At 50.7% G+C, this 12,580-nt stretch overlaps 1 protein-coding gene across 1 annotated transcript; it reads right to left on the reverse strand.

Annotated features, from left to right (window-relative positions):
• Positions 1-602: 602 nt before the first annotated feature.
• On the reverse strand, positions 603-9,254 carry LOC130256986 (trichohyalin-like). Its single transcript, XM_056499175.1, has 12 exons — positions 9,050-9,254; positions 7,672-7,916; positions 7,085-7,238; positions 6,209-6,379; positions 5,460-5,594; positions 5,050-5,193; positions 4,325-4,619; positions 3,582-3,736; positions 2,400-2,669; positions 1,764-1,901; positions 1,194-1,374; positions 603-886 (listed from the first exon to the last, which is right to left on the reverse strand). Exons 1-11 carry the CDS (start codon positions 9,077-9,079, stop codon positions 1,216-1,218), a joined length of 1,896 nt encoding a protein of 631 aa, XP_056355150.1. The 5' UTR covers positions 9,080-9,254; the 3' UTR covers positions 603-886; positions 1,194-1,215.
• Between the last annotated feature and the right edge of the window lie 3,326 nt (positions 9,255-12,580).

The following is a 12,580-nucleotide window of genomic DNA, read 5'->3' on the forward strand; positions in this document are numbered from 1 at the left end:
ACCAGCAGCAGCCCCAGGGGCCACGGGCACAAAGTGACACACAGGAGGGGCCCTCCGAGCTCAGGAGACACTTCTGCACTGGGAGGGTGGCTAAGCACTGGGGCAGGTGCCGAGGGAGGTGGTGGAGTCTCCATCACTGCAGAGACTCAAAAGCCGCGTGGACACATCCTGGGCAGCTGGCTTTGGGTGGCTCTGGTGGAGAAGGGGCTGGGCAAAGTGACCTCCAGAGGTACCTCCAGTCTCACCCAGCCTGAGATTCTGTGACTCTGAGAAAAAAACAGGCTGCAGTTTCCTAAGGACAAATGAAAAAGCTCCACACATGGCAGGCTTCTCCTGCCCTCACCAACGTGTTTGGCATCATGTGTTTCCCTTCTGCAGATTCCTCCCTGGAGTGAGGATGCCCCTCAAGGTCACTCCTTGAAGCTGAGAGTAATGTTTGCCCATGGTCATTGGTTTGGGTGGGTAGCATCAACCTTTCATTAAGAATTTATTTTACTGGCTTGAATAAATTGCTTCAGTGTTGTTTCAAATATAATGCACTATCCCAGAAGTTACAATTCCCTATACTGGGTAGTAAGTAATTCTGATAAAGGTCTTTAATTGTGATCATAATAAACTCTTTATTCGTCTATAAATATATCCTTCATCCTATGGAACACAGCTGTATAAAAGCTCAATTACACCTACACTATCCTATAAACATCAACTATTGACTAAGTCTAAGACTATATCCAGCTGCTCCCTGGCTCCTCTCTGAGAAGTTTAGGAAGCAAGGAGGTCCCTTCTGCACTTTGTGACTCAGTGGGAGTGTCTCCAGCCTGCTCCCTGCGCAGGTCTCCAGGTTGTCCTGTCAGTCCCAGGCCAGCTGTGAGTGCAGCAGGGACACCTGGAAGAGGCACAAGGCCCAGCTCAGACACGCCCACGCTGGCAGCAGCATCTGCAGCCCCACAGTACCAGCTGTCGGGGCAGACACAGCCTCCAGCTCCAGCCCTCACTAACACTCTGCCCTTGGGGAGGGGAAAGGAACAGGCTCCCAGACTGCTCCTGAACAGAGCTCAGATGGTCAACAAGTCCAGTTCATGGCATGAAAGCCCTTCCTACGTACATTCCTCAGCCACCACAGCTCTATTACAGAGTTCTGACAGCATTTAGGAGCCCTCTGATTTCCACAGCACCCAATTTGGGCTACTGACCCCTTTCTCCACGGGCTGTGCATCAGCAGGAGAGCTGTGGCTCCCCTGAGCTACTGGAGGACTCTTCTCTTTTATAAGTCGACGTATCTTGCTGGGCAGACTCGCGGAGAGACAATGTAAAGTAGTCCGGGTAGAACACTCTCCTAAATGTTCTGATTCTTCTCCCTTCAGATGCCACCACCTGCACATTGGATGGGACAGAGGGTCACAGAAACCTTTCAGGAATCATGGAGCAAAAGGACCTCTGTTCATCAAGGCAAGGAGATCTCTGCTCAGACACCCTGAATTACACCAGACAACACTGTGGCAAAAAGCTCTCACTGGCAGCTGTGCAGGAGAGGCCAGTGTGTGTCTGGGGACATGGGGCCAGGGAGGGAGGCAGTGGAGTGAAGGTGCCTTTGTGAAAGCCATGGCCTGCCACAACAGAGAGAACAAACAAAAGGCTGTGCCCACAGCAGGGACAGGCAGAGGCAAGGAAACAAGCAGGGGACTCCAAAGCGCTGCCTGGGCTAATGTGCCCTGTTCCAGAGGAGCCTGAGGCTCTGCACAGGCAGCAAAAGCCCATTTTACCTTGTAAATCCCCCTGGGGTCAGTGCTCAATTCAGGCCACTCTGTGTTCTCATTTTCTGGTGATGCACCTGGTTGCTCACATTCCAGGCTGGTATCTGACATACAGTACAGTTTCTCCACTTGTGCTTTAAAAGCTGGCTGGGGATAAAAAGAGGTGATGATTCCCTTATTTCAAACACCACAAGCTCAGCAATCTCCATCACAGGAAGCATCCTCGAAGCACCAGCAGTGCAGCTGCTATTCAACCTTTTCGGTACAAAACTCTGCTCAGTTTAGTTCATTGATCTGCTCACCTGCTCCATTCCTTCCCACACCAAATCCAAATCCCCACATCTTGCTGCCCTTGTGTGGGCAGAGGAGACGCAGCTTTCCATACCCAACTTTTGGCCTGGAGCTGGTTTGAACAGCAAGTTCCAGAACTGTATCAGTAATTCTGGGTGTGCCAGGAAACAATCTGGCAGTCAGTGGTCTCTGGCTGGAGCCAGGCACGTAGACAAGGCTGCCTGCTGCATCCAGGCTGCTTTGCCCAGGCAGACCTGGACTGACAGGGATAGAGAGTCTCAATTCTTTATGGGAAACATCATTGGAATAATTCAGGGATATTGCAGTGGACTGAAGGGCAATGCCAGTGCATACCTGGATACAAGTCTTTTCCTTTAGGATGTCCAAATCTTTCTTCAAAGCCCCTTTGGCCATTTCACTCTTGCTCAGTGCAGCCCTCAGGACTTGAGCATACTCTATCCATTTCTTCAAAGCTGCAGCCCCATGCTCCAACTCCTCCTGCATCCCTTCCCTCTCCACTTCCAATTGTTGACTGTTTTCCTTATGATTTCTCATCTCAGCTGCATGCATTTCATTCTTCTTTTCCAGATCTCTCATCTTCTGCTGGTACATTTCCCGTTCATGCTGCAAAACAGGGAGAAAAAGGGTCACTCATTCCCTCTCTTGGTTTGCTTCTCATACCAGATCTGAACTGGCTGCCCTTCTCTGTCTCTCAGGGTACTGCAGACCTTTCCTGGGCCCCCCTTGATGCTGCATCTTTCTCAGCTCACTCAGCCCGTCCCAGCTTCCGTCCTCAACCTCTTGCAGCTTCACTCCAGTGTTCCTTTGGGGAGGAGCTGCCAGAATTGCAGCCAGGATTTCAAGTCCATGCTAAGCAGGATTTAGGCAGTGCCACGAGGATGTGCTCTCCATCAGGGAGGAAGAGAAGAGCAAACACCCCCAGCATTTCATTTCCTGTGGTTGGGGAAACAGCAGTGGTTTTCCACCTCTCCTGTGTAGAGTTTCCATGGCACCATCCCGAGAGTCCCACTGCCCTCTCTTGGCGCAGCAGTGGCCAGTTCAGGCTGTCATTCTCTGCTGCCACTCAGGATGAGTTCTCCCCTTGCAGGCACATGTCCTTCTCTGCATCAGCACTTGGCTTTCTTCTCTTCTCTCTCCACTGGCTGCTCTCAGATGGCTAAGGCCAAACACCTTTCTATTAACAGCAAACTTGCTCTTCTCACCCCTCCTTCCAGGCCTAGATATTTAGAAATCTGAATATGGCTTAGTACAAAAGGAATTGCCCAAACCATGCAATGTCAACAGAGACAGTGTGCTCATTGAGAGCTAAAGCTTCTAGGGCACAGAACTCCATCATGGAGGAAAATCAGCAGCCTGAGCACTAAGTGCCTTTGACATGATTACAACATCTTTTACTTTTTATTCAGAAGATTTGAATTAGAAAAGTTAAACTGGAAAAAGGTGCTCCTTAGAACTATCAACACCAGGTCCAATGACAGATAGGAAATGGCCCTTTGTGACATCTGCCAGTCTCACCAGAACATCCTTCCTTTCCTTTTCCAGGCTCTCCAATTTCCTCTGCAGAGATGCCACTTCCTGACGAAGAGTCTCAGCCTCTTCCTGCCTTTCAGTGGCCTCTTTCTGCAGGGCAATTTCTCGAGAGGTGTGCTTGAGTTGTTCCTTCCACCAATCTGCAGCAGGGAAGGAGGAGAAGGGGAAAAGCAAAGCAAAGGCATACTGATGTGTATCATGCAGAGACAACAGCACTACCTTCTCTGCTTGCCTGTGTTAGCCAGGTCCTAAGCTCACAAGGGCTCCAAAGCTGACAGAAATGAAGGAAACTTGCCAGCAGAGAGAAAAGCAGGAATGAAAGGGGCAAGGTTCAGAGGAATAGGAAAGTGTGTTTGCTCTTGGGCTTGTGTAAAATGAGCAGTCCAAGAGAGAGACAAAGGAGCAGGGATTCCTGTGCAGCCCTGCTCCAGAGGGGTCAATAGCCTGGAGGCTCTGGCAGAGCCTGGAGTTTGGGGGAATTGAGCTGAGGCATCCACCTACAGCTCCTTAGCACACTTGAAAGGCACCTGAAAGGTACCTTAGCACAGCCAGATGGCACTGTCAGCCACAGCATCTTTCTTGAGAAAAGCCTTTCACTGGCACTACAATGGATGAATCTCCTGCTGGATGTTATTTCCCTCTGCCATCTCTGGCCCCTTTTCCTCTGTGTGCCATCTGGCAAGACAAGGATAGGGCAATGGGTGGGAGAGAAGTTGAACCTTGCTCACTTTCTGCCAACTTCATCTGCAGCTCCTGGTTGTGGGCTCTGAGTTTGTCCATCTCAGCCTTTGCCTTCCTCAGCTCCAGCTCTGAGGAGTTACACTGTCTGGCCAAGGCAAGAGCTTTGTGCTCAGACCTCTGGAACCTCACACGCAGCTGGGACACTTCAGTCTCCAGCAAATGCACAGAGGCCTTCAAGCACTGTTCTCCTGCCCGCAACTCCTCCAGCTCTTGCAGCAGCTCCTTCTTTTGAGTTGCCTGGGCTGACTCCATCTCCAGCACTGTGTCCTGCAGGGCCCGGATCTGGAAGACGGATGCGCAGAGCCTCAGGGACAGGGCTGCTCCTGAGGCACCACAGTGAGCAGTAAGGGAGAGCAACGAAGGAGAAAGGACTTCAGGAAAAAAAACACACAGGAAACAGAAGGTGCAGAACCAAGGAGTCCAATGGATACAAATGTGGAGAAAAGAGGAAAAGGGAGGCAATTGACACCCATGAGGCTGCAGCTCCGAACACTGCTTGAACTGGCTGCGGTGGAAGTGCCCTGCCCAGCCTGCCATAGCCACGTCTGTGTCCCCACATTGCTCAGTGCCTGGCACAGGCACCAACTCCATCTGGGACAACTCTGCTAACACAAGCAGCCCCAGGGATCATCCCATCAGCTGCTGCTCTGCCAAGCAAGAAGGCCACAGATCCCTCCCTGGATCACTGTGGTGCCACTGCTGTTTTGCTCACCTGCTTTTGTAGAGCCTCCCTCTGCTCAAGAAGGAGATTCATTTCCTCCTTGATGCCTTGTAGCTCTTCCTTGTGCCTCCTCTGTGCTGCCTGGAATTCACTGTGAGCTTCCTGCAGCTCAGCTTGCAGCTCTGCCTTGATGGTCTGGCAACAAAATGCAGGGCAACTTCCTGGGACCTGCCCTCAGGCTCAGCTTTTTCCACTTGCTGCCTCAAAATCCCATTCCTTCTTTTGGCTTCTCTAGACAGCTCTGCTTCTTCTGCAAGCCCTCCTTCCTGGGGCTGAGCTCCAGAGCTTGTCAGGCTCTGTGCTCCCAGGGCCTGAAGCAGCCCTTGCCTCCTCAGTCCCAGGAGCTGCCTTTTGTGCCCTTGTCACCGCCCTGCACTCTGTTCCCGCCTACTCAGACCTACCTGCCCCTTCTCTTGCTGCTCTTTCACCTCCTGCCTGAGCTGCTGGACCTGCTGGCAGGCTCGGCTGAGCTCTCCCTGAGTCTGGAGCAGTGCCTCTGATAAAGCACTCCTCTCATTCTGCTCTTCCAGCAGCACCTGCACAGAAAGAAAGAGCAGAGGGCTTCACACTTGTCCTGCAATATCTGTGTGGCAAGAGGCATAGACTGATGGGCTCATGCGCTCTCAGAGCACTTGGCTGCTGCTCCCCTGGGCCACTCTCTGCCCAGGGGGAGCCACAGCTTCCCAGGAAGTGACTTAGAACACAGCCCAGAAGACATCTCTGGGTTACTGTTCAGAAATACTCCACATGAGGCTTTAAAAAGATTGTTCTGTTTTATGTCAGCATTCCCGCTGTGCCCTCCCCATGCTTACAAAAGAACAGTCCTATAAACTCACTTTAGCTATGAACACATGCCAGTACACACTAAAAGGGAAGCGGGAAGAGAACAGTGAAGGTACTCTGAGGTACATCTTAGAAAAACAGAGCACAAGAGCAGCACACAAATCTCAGCTGAAAGCTGATGTTTCTGCCTGGCTTCCTACGAGAGGGCTCATTCCTGGTTCCAAAGACAGTCCCGTTCACATTTTCACCACACCAAATTCAATGTAGAAGACATGGAGGGCATACTCCACACAGCCCCATATCCTGCCACCTCCCACAGCTCCAGCCTTGCAAAAAATCACACCAGTTCTCCTTTCACAATCATTACCTCTTGCTTGGCATTTTCAAATCTGGTTTGTTCTGCTTCTTGTTGGGTCTGCAGGGTGGCAACTTTCTGCCTCATCTCAAACAGCACCTTCTTGTGCTCTTGCTCTCTCTCTGCCTTCTCTTTTTCCCATTGCTGCAGCATCTCTGCATGGTGCCTTTCATGCTCACTTGCCTGAGGAGGAGAGGAAAATTCTTCAAGTTCCAGGCAAGCTCTTCGCTTAAAAATGTGTAGCTTCATCCCTCCCACAACCCCCAACCTGAAAAGATAACAGCACTGGCTTTCTGCACTGCAGAAAGCAGACAGAAATTTAAACATTTAAATTCTTGTCAGGGAATTTAAAAGGAGGCTCAGCAGGTGCAAGAATCACAGACTCATGGAATCATTTCTGTTGGGAAAGACCTTCCCAAGCATTGAGTCCAACCACTCAGAACAGGACATGCTCCAGACCCTCCTCCAGCTCCAATCTCTGTTTTCAGGGCTCTGAGGCTGCCCAAATAAACAAATTTAGCAGAAGCATATACAGCCTTGCTGAACACGTCTATCCCTGGCTAATAAATGCATGGGCCATCTTGAACCAGGTATGCACAGCAGCGTGTGTCCCTGTCTTCTATCAGCATCTGGGCTGATCTGGCTGGCACAACTCCCACTCCCACAGGTGCTGCCTAAGAATAAGGTGTCCAGAGCCATGGTAACATCATCCCTCTCTTGCTCCAGCAGATCCCTCTGAAGCTGCAATTCCTTCAATGTCTGCATCTTGACTTCCAGCTCACTCTGCACTGATGGGTCTTCTCCCTCGAGTGCAGCCAAGTCCTCCACTATACAGGAAGGCACAAGACAAGTTTTCGACTGGAAACCAGTCTCATTTCCAAAACCAACCTCCATCCTGTCCTTCTGCTCTGCCTTTTTTGCCTGGGCTGATGCTTCCTTCCTCTGCTTGGTGTTCATCTGACGCAGACACAAGGCTTCTGGCTCCGGGATTCCTATGCATTGCTGTAGCATTTCCCTGGACTTCTCCATATTTGCACAGTCCCTGCAGAGACAAGGCTCAGTCAGAAGAACGAAGAGGCCTGAATGCCTGAAGGGTCACCAATCCCATTTTCAGCACTCCAGAATGGAGACCTTGCTCTTTCCCTCCCAAGGAAATCCTCCAGAGGCAAAGGCAAAGGAAGGCAGGATTTGGCCTTCCTTCACAGAGGAGCAGTGGCTGGGCAGGGGCATGCAAAGAACAAAATTCAGGGAAGCAGCATGGTGAGAAGAAGGAGTCTTCTCTTCCAATATGTTTCTGCATCTCCCAGACAGCCTTGAGAGTCACATGAAAAACCCAGACAGGATGATGCTCAAGAGCCACACTCAGGCCTATGCATGGTAGGGCAGGGGATTTCTTCTCCCAGAACCCCTCTGAATTCCCAGGCCTGGAAGCAGATTGCCTCTTGAACACAGCAGGAGGAGGAGGAAAGGCTCACCTTCTGATTTTTTCTAGCAGATGGTCTATGTTTTGCTGGCATAGAGCCTCTATGCTTCTGAGCCTCTGGCATTTCTCTGCCATTTGCTCAAAATGTTGCTGCAAGCTCCCACAATTCTCTGTGGCTTGCTGAACCCGTTCAAAGGGATGCTGTTCATTAGTGGGTGTCAGAGTTGAGAAGATGTTCCCAGGACTGTTAGTGCAGATGATGGAATTGGCCATACTGTCAGTGTCGTCTAACAGCACCTGAAAGCCCACATCCAGCTGTAGTCAGGTATTCTGTTCCTATTCCAAAATACCACTGAGATGCCTCTTCTGATCCCACAAGAACCAGTTTCCCTCCATGGAGAACCAGTTTCAAAATCCCAGCCAACTCAGCACAGTTTACTCATCTTAAGGGCTCTGGAGGAATGTCCCCAGTGAGAAAGGCCTCGAGCTCCCTGGAAGAGCACAGGGCAGAGCACACTCAGACTGCATGGCTGGCCCTGAGGCAGCCACCTCTAAGTGCTTCCCAGCCTGTCCCAGGGCACAGCAATTCCAGCTGAGCTCTTCCCTCTCTCCTTGGGAATATTTCCAGCCCAGTAATTTGACAGCAGCACAAACGAACATGCTGGAAGGTGTGTCATCACTTCTAAGAATATCAGAAGGGGAATTGCCCAGAGCCCAGTTCAGCTTGGCCTAGAACACTCCCAGGGATCCAGAACAGCCACAGCTTCTCTGGGCAACCTGTGCCAGGGCCTCAGCACCCTCACAGGGCAGAATTCCCTCCCAATATCCCATCCATCCCTGCCTTGTCTCAGTAGGAAGCCATTGTTCCTTGTCCTGTCCCTGCAGGTCCCTGGCTTAAGTCCCTCTCCAGCTCTCTTGCAGCCCCTTCATGCATTGGAAGGGGCTCTAAGGTCACCCTGGAACCTTTTCCAGGCTGGACAATCCCAACTCTTGCATCCTTTTCCCTTGGCGCAGGTGCTCCAGCCCTTGGAGCATCTTCTTATTATCCCTGTGGCCTCCTCTGGGCCCCTGGAGATCATCTCAGAGAAGTCTGGGAGAAACCCATTTTTGCCTCTGGGAAGCACTGAGGCTGCACTCTAAATTGGGCTGAAGGGAAGGCAATGAAAAGCTGCTCCCTTGTTTGTGCCCACAGCCTCCAGTGGGACAAGGATGGAGCAGGAGATGTGGCTGTGCTCTGAGATGGCCAGAAGCCCCCCATTCCCTCCCAGACCTGTTCCCACTGCAAGCACCAAAGCTGCTGCCAGCTCTGGAACAGCCAACTGTTAATCCCTTGCTATTCCAAAAGGGAACCAATTCCCTGAGTCACAGTGCAGGCACAGCCAGGCCCCTGCTGGGCCTGGCAAAAGGAGAGCAGTGGCTTTTTCGCTCACCTGCTGGGTCTCCATCTGGCCCTTTGGCATGAACAGTGACCAAACCCCAGTGTCCAAAGGCCGTTGGATTTTGCAGGGTCTAAACCCCAATCTCCACAGGTCGTTGGCCTTTGCAGGGTCAATAGCACACAAGCAAGATGCCGTTGGCCTTTGCAAGGTCCAAGCCCAAATGATCACGAGCTGTTGACAGCTCCAGGGTCCAAACCCCAATGAGCCAGGAGCTGTTGATTGTTGCCTGGATCCAACCCCCAGCATTCTAACATTCCATGTTGCCATGGCCCAAAGCCCAGCATTCCAGGGGCTGTTGGACTGGCCCTCCCTGGCTCTCCCCACAGCCTGGCTCCCTGCTGGCCCCGGCACCTGCCCTGCCTCCCCCGTGTCCCTACAGCCATGCTGGGCAGCTGGGCAGAGACCTGGCTCATAATATGAGTTCTAAGTTGCTGGTCCAGACAGCATCAGTTTTAAGGCTCAGCATTCTCAAGACATGCATGCTCTTTAGAGATGCGCTTAGTTCCTGGGTCACAGGAAATCCTCTTTTTACTCTGACACAGGGGAGATGTAAGAAAAAGCCTAAACCAGTTTTTGGTGCTTACAAATATTCATAGAAAATAAAGCTTTGTGTTTAGAACAGTCACATGAGGAGGAAAATGGTGTTTCAGGGGCTTTTGAAATTCCTACAGAGAAATGCCAAGAACTGCAGTGTTTAAGGCTCATAAAATAGATTAAGAATCCTGACACAGCCATGAGTGCATTTTTTTCTCTGCTCTCTGGCAATGTAGCACTAGGTGCTCTAGGCAGAAGAAAAGTTTTGGAGATTACATCAAAGATTCGTCACTAGGAAGAGACTTCAAGAACTGAATGGATCTGCTTGGAAAAGCTTTGGCAGTTAATTTTTTGCCCTCATCTTAAATAGCATTCTTTTGTGTCCTAGGGAGGATTTCAGTGCCCAGGTGACAGGAACTGGCTTCTGAGCAGGGCACAAATCCTCCGTGGAAGAGAAGAGGTGCACCTGCCTTCTCCAGGACCTGTTTCTGCAGAGACTGATGGCCCAAGGATGTCACTGCCAAATTAAGGTTCAGAGACCAATGCAGCGTCAAGTCTCTTTTTCCACAAGAGCAGCTTTGGGCTCTTTGAGGAGAGCTGCAAAGGAGCAGGAGAGCTCCTGGTGAAGGTCTGACAGCTCCTGCCTGGTCCTTGAGCAGCTCTCAGTGTAGTTCTGCCAGTGCTGTCAGTCCCAGGCCAGCTGTGAGTCCAGCAGGGACACCTGGAAGAGGCACAAGGCCCAGCTCAGACAAGCCCACACTGGCAGCAGCATCCGCAGCCCCACAGTACCGGCTGTCGGGGCAGACACAGCCTCCAACTCCAACCTCACCGACACTCTGCCCTTGGGGCGGGGAAAAGAACAGGCTCCCTGACTGCCCCTGAACAGAGCTCAGATGGTCAACAAGTCCAGTTCATGACAGGCAAACCCTTCCCACGTCCCACATCCTTAGCCACCACAGCTCTATTACAGAGAGTTCCAACAGCGTTTAGGAGCCCAACTCTGATTTCCAAAGCACCCAATTTGGGCTACTGACCTCTTTCTCTATGGGCTATGCATCAGCAGGAGGGCTGCTGCTCCCCTGAGCTACTAGAGGACTCTTCTACTTGAGCTGTGGGACAGCCAGCCCAGGCATGAGGGGAACGTGGGGCCTGGAGTTTTTGGTGCTTTCTTGAGGCATTTTAGCACCCTATGCCCCATTTTACACATCCTCAGTTTTTAATTATTTGTTAACTATGGCTTTAGCTGATTAATATTTATTCATCTTTATTATTCTTCTGCTCAATTTTACCTAATTTTGAGGGATTTTTAAAGGAGTTTTGGGGTTTTCCTGGTTTTGCCACGTTTTAGTGCACAATCCACCTTTTCAACCCTCCATTGCTTAAATGTAACTAAAATATGGCCTTAAATATTTCATACTTATTCCAATCTATTCCATTTTTATCAGTTTAATTGAAATTTTGAGGAGGTTTTCAGGCTTTATTTGGGTTATTCTGAGTACCTGCCCAGACAATCTGTGAGGGCACCTTTCCCTACCCATGGTTTTGGCAGGAGCCACCCCACCATTGTCAATCTCTGAGGGAGGTTTGGCCAAAGTGGGAACTTCTCCCCACCCTCCCCTCACCAATTATTTCTGCCCCTCCCCTGCCTCACTCCCAGCTCCCCCTCGTGACTGAATTTTCCCCAACTGCCCCAGTCTGGATTGGTTTGTATTGGTTTATTCTCTCCCCTCCCCAGGCAGAGGAGCTCCAACACCCCCCACCCCCATTCCCCAGAGCGTAAAATTCATATCAATAAAGGTTCATATCCATAAAGGAGGCAGAGGACTCCTGTAAAAGTCCCTTGATTCGAACAAATCTGCAAACTTGCTGCAGTGGTGGATGAGTGGCTCTATGTTTTTGGAGATGGGGAGGGGGTTCGGGGGATCCTGAGTGAATCCTAGGGTCATTTGGCGGGGGGGCTACAGGACCTGGGGTGGGGGGTGGAGTTTGGGGGAGTTGGGGGAAATTCGGAATGGGGCAGATTTGGCGATCTGGGGTTGGTAGCTCTACATCATTGGAGGTCAGGAGGAGCCCTGAGGGGGGCTCTGGAGGGGTTTAGGGAAGGTTTTGGGTTTCTACAGGACCAACAGGGGCTCAGGAGTTGGAGGTGCTGCAAGAATTTGGGGAAGGGTGGTTGGGAGGTTTTGAGGGACTGGGAGAAAACTGGCTCTACTTCTTTGGAGATGGGGAGGAGCTTCAGGGCATCTGAGGGGAGGTCTGGGGAACATTGTGGGTTCTGAATGGGCTGGGAGACTGAAACATGGAAAAACACACTATAACCCACAAAAATAAGAGTAGGTATGTATTTATTCAGCACTGAGGTGTGTGGGGGATAGCTCCTCCAAAAACACGAACACCTTTGGCGATATGTGCCTCTCCTTTTATTCTCTACAAACTAGGAATACACAATACACCTAATACGCATTCATTGCCTATTCACTGCTTCATTCACACCTCTTTGCGACTGCGCATTGTTCCTTTTAGGTTGCTCTGGTGGTTGTCCGAGAGTCTTTGGGATAATATAAAGAGTCTTCCTCCCAGTTTGAACTTTTCACCTTGCCTCCTTGCAAATGCTCTCTCTTTAGTCCTTTGGTCATTTCCCGGACTTTGGTACCATTTTTCCCGGTCTCAGGGGTCTGAGGACCCCCTTATCCTGTGGTGTCTTTGTCCTTCCACCCTGTTTGTGCATTCTAGCCCTTGACCCCACCTTGTAGCCTTGCTCTCCTCCTGTTCTTTTAAGCACCATAAATTACAGCAAACAATACACTTTTGTCAGTCCCCCTTTTAGTCAAAGCATTTCTTAATGCTTGATGCTTAATTCTCAATTTCTCTATTTCAGTCCCCACTTTTCTAGAAAATTAGCAAATTCTTTTACTTAATATCAATACCTTTCCTTTTTCCAGTCTAACTTCGCAGCTTGCCCCTCTAGTTGTGTATCCCTCATTGCAT

This window comes from Oenanthe melanoleuca, chromosome 9 (assembly GCF_029582105.1).
Source record: "Oenanthe melanoleuca isolate GR-GAL-2019-014 chromosome 9, OMel1.0, whole genome shotgun sequence".
In the NCBI taxonomy this organism is placed as follows: Eukaryota; Metazoa; Chordata; class Aves; order Passeriformes; family Muscicapidae; genus Oenanthe; species Oenanthe melanoleuca.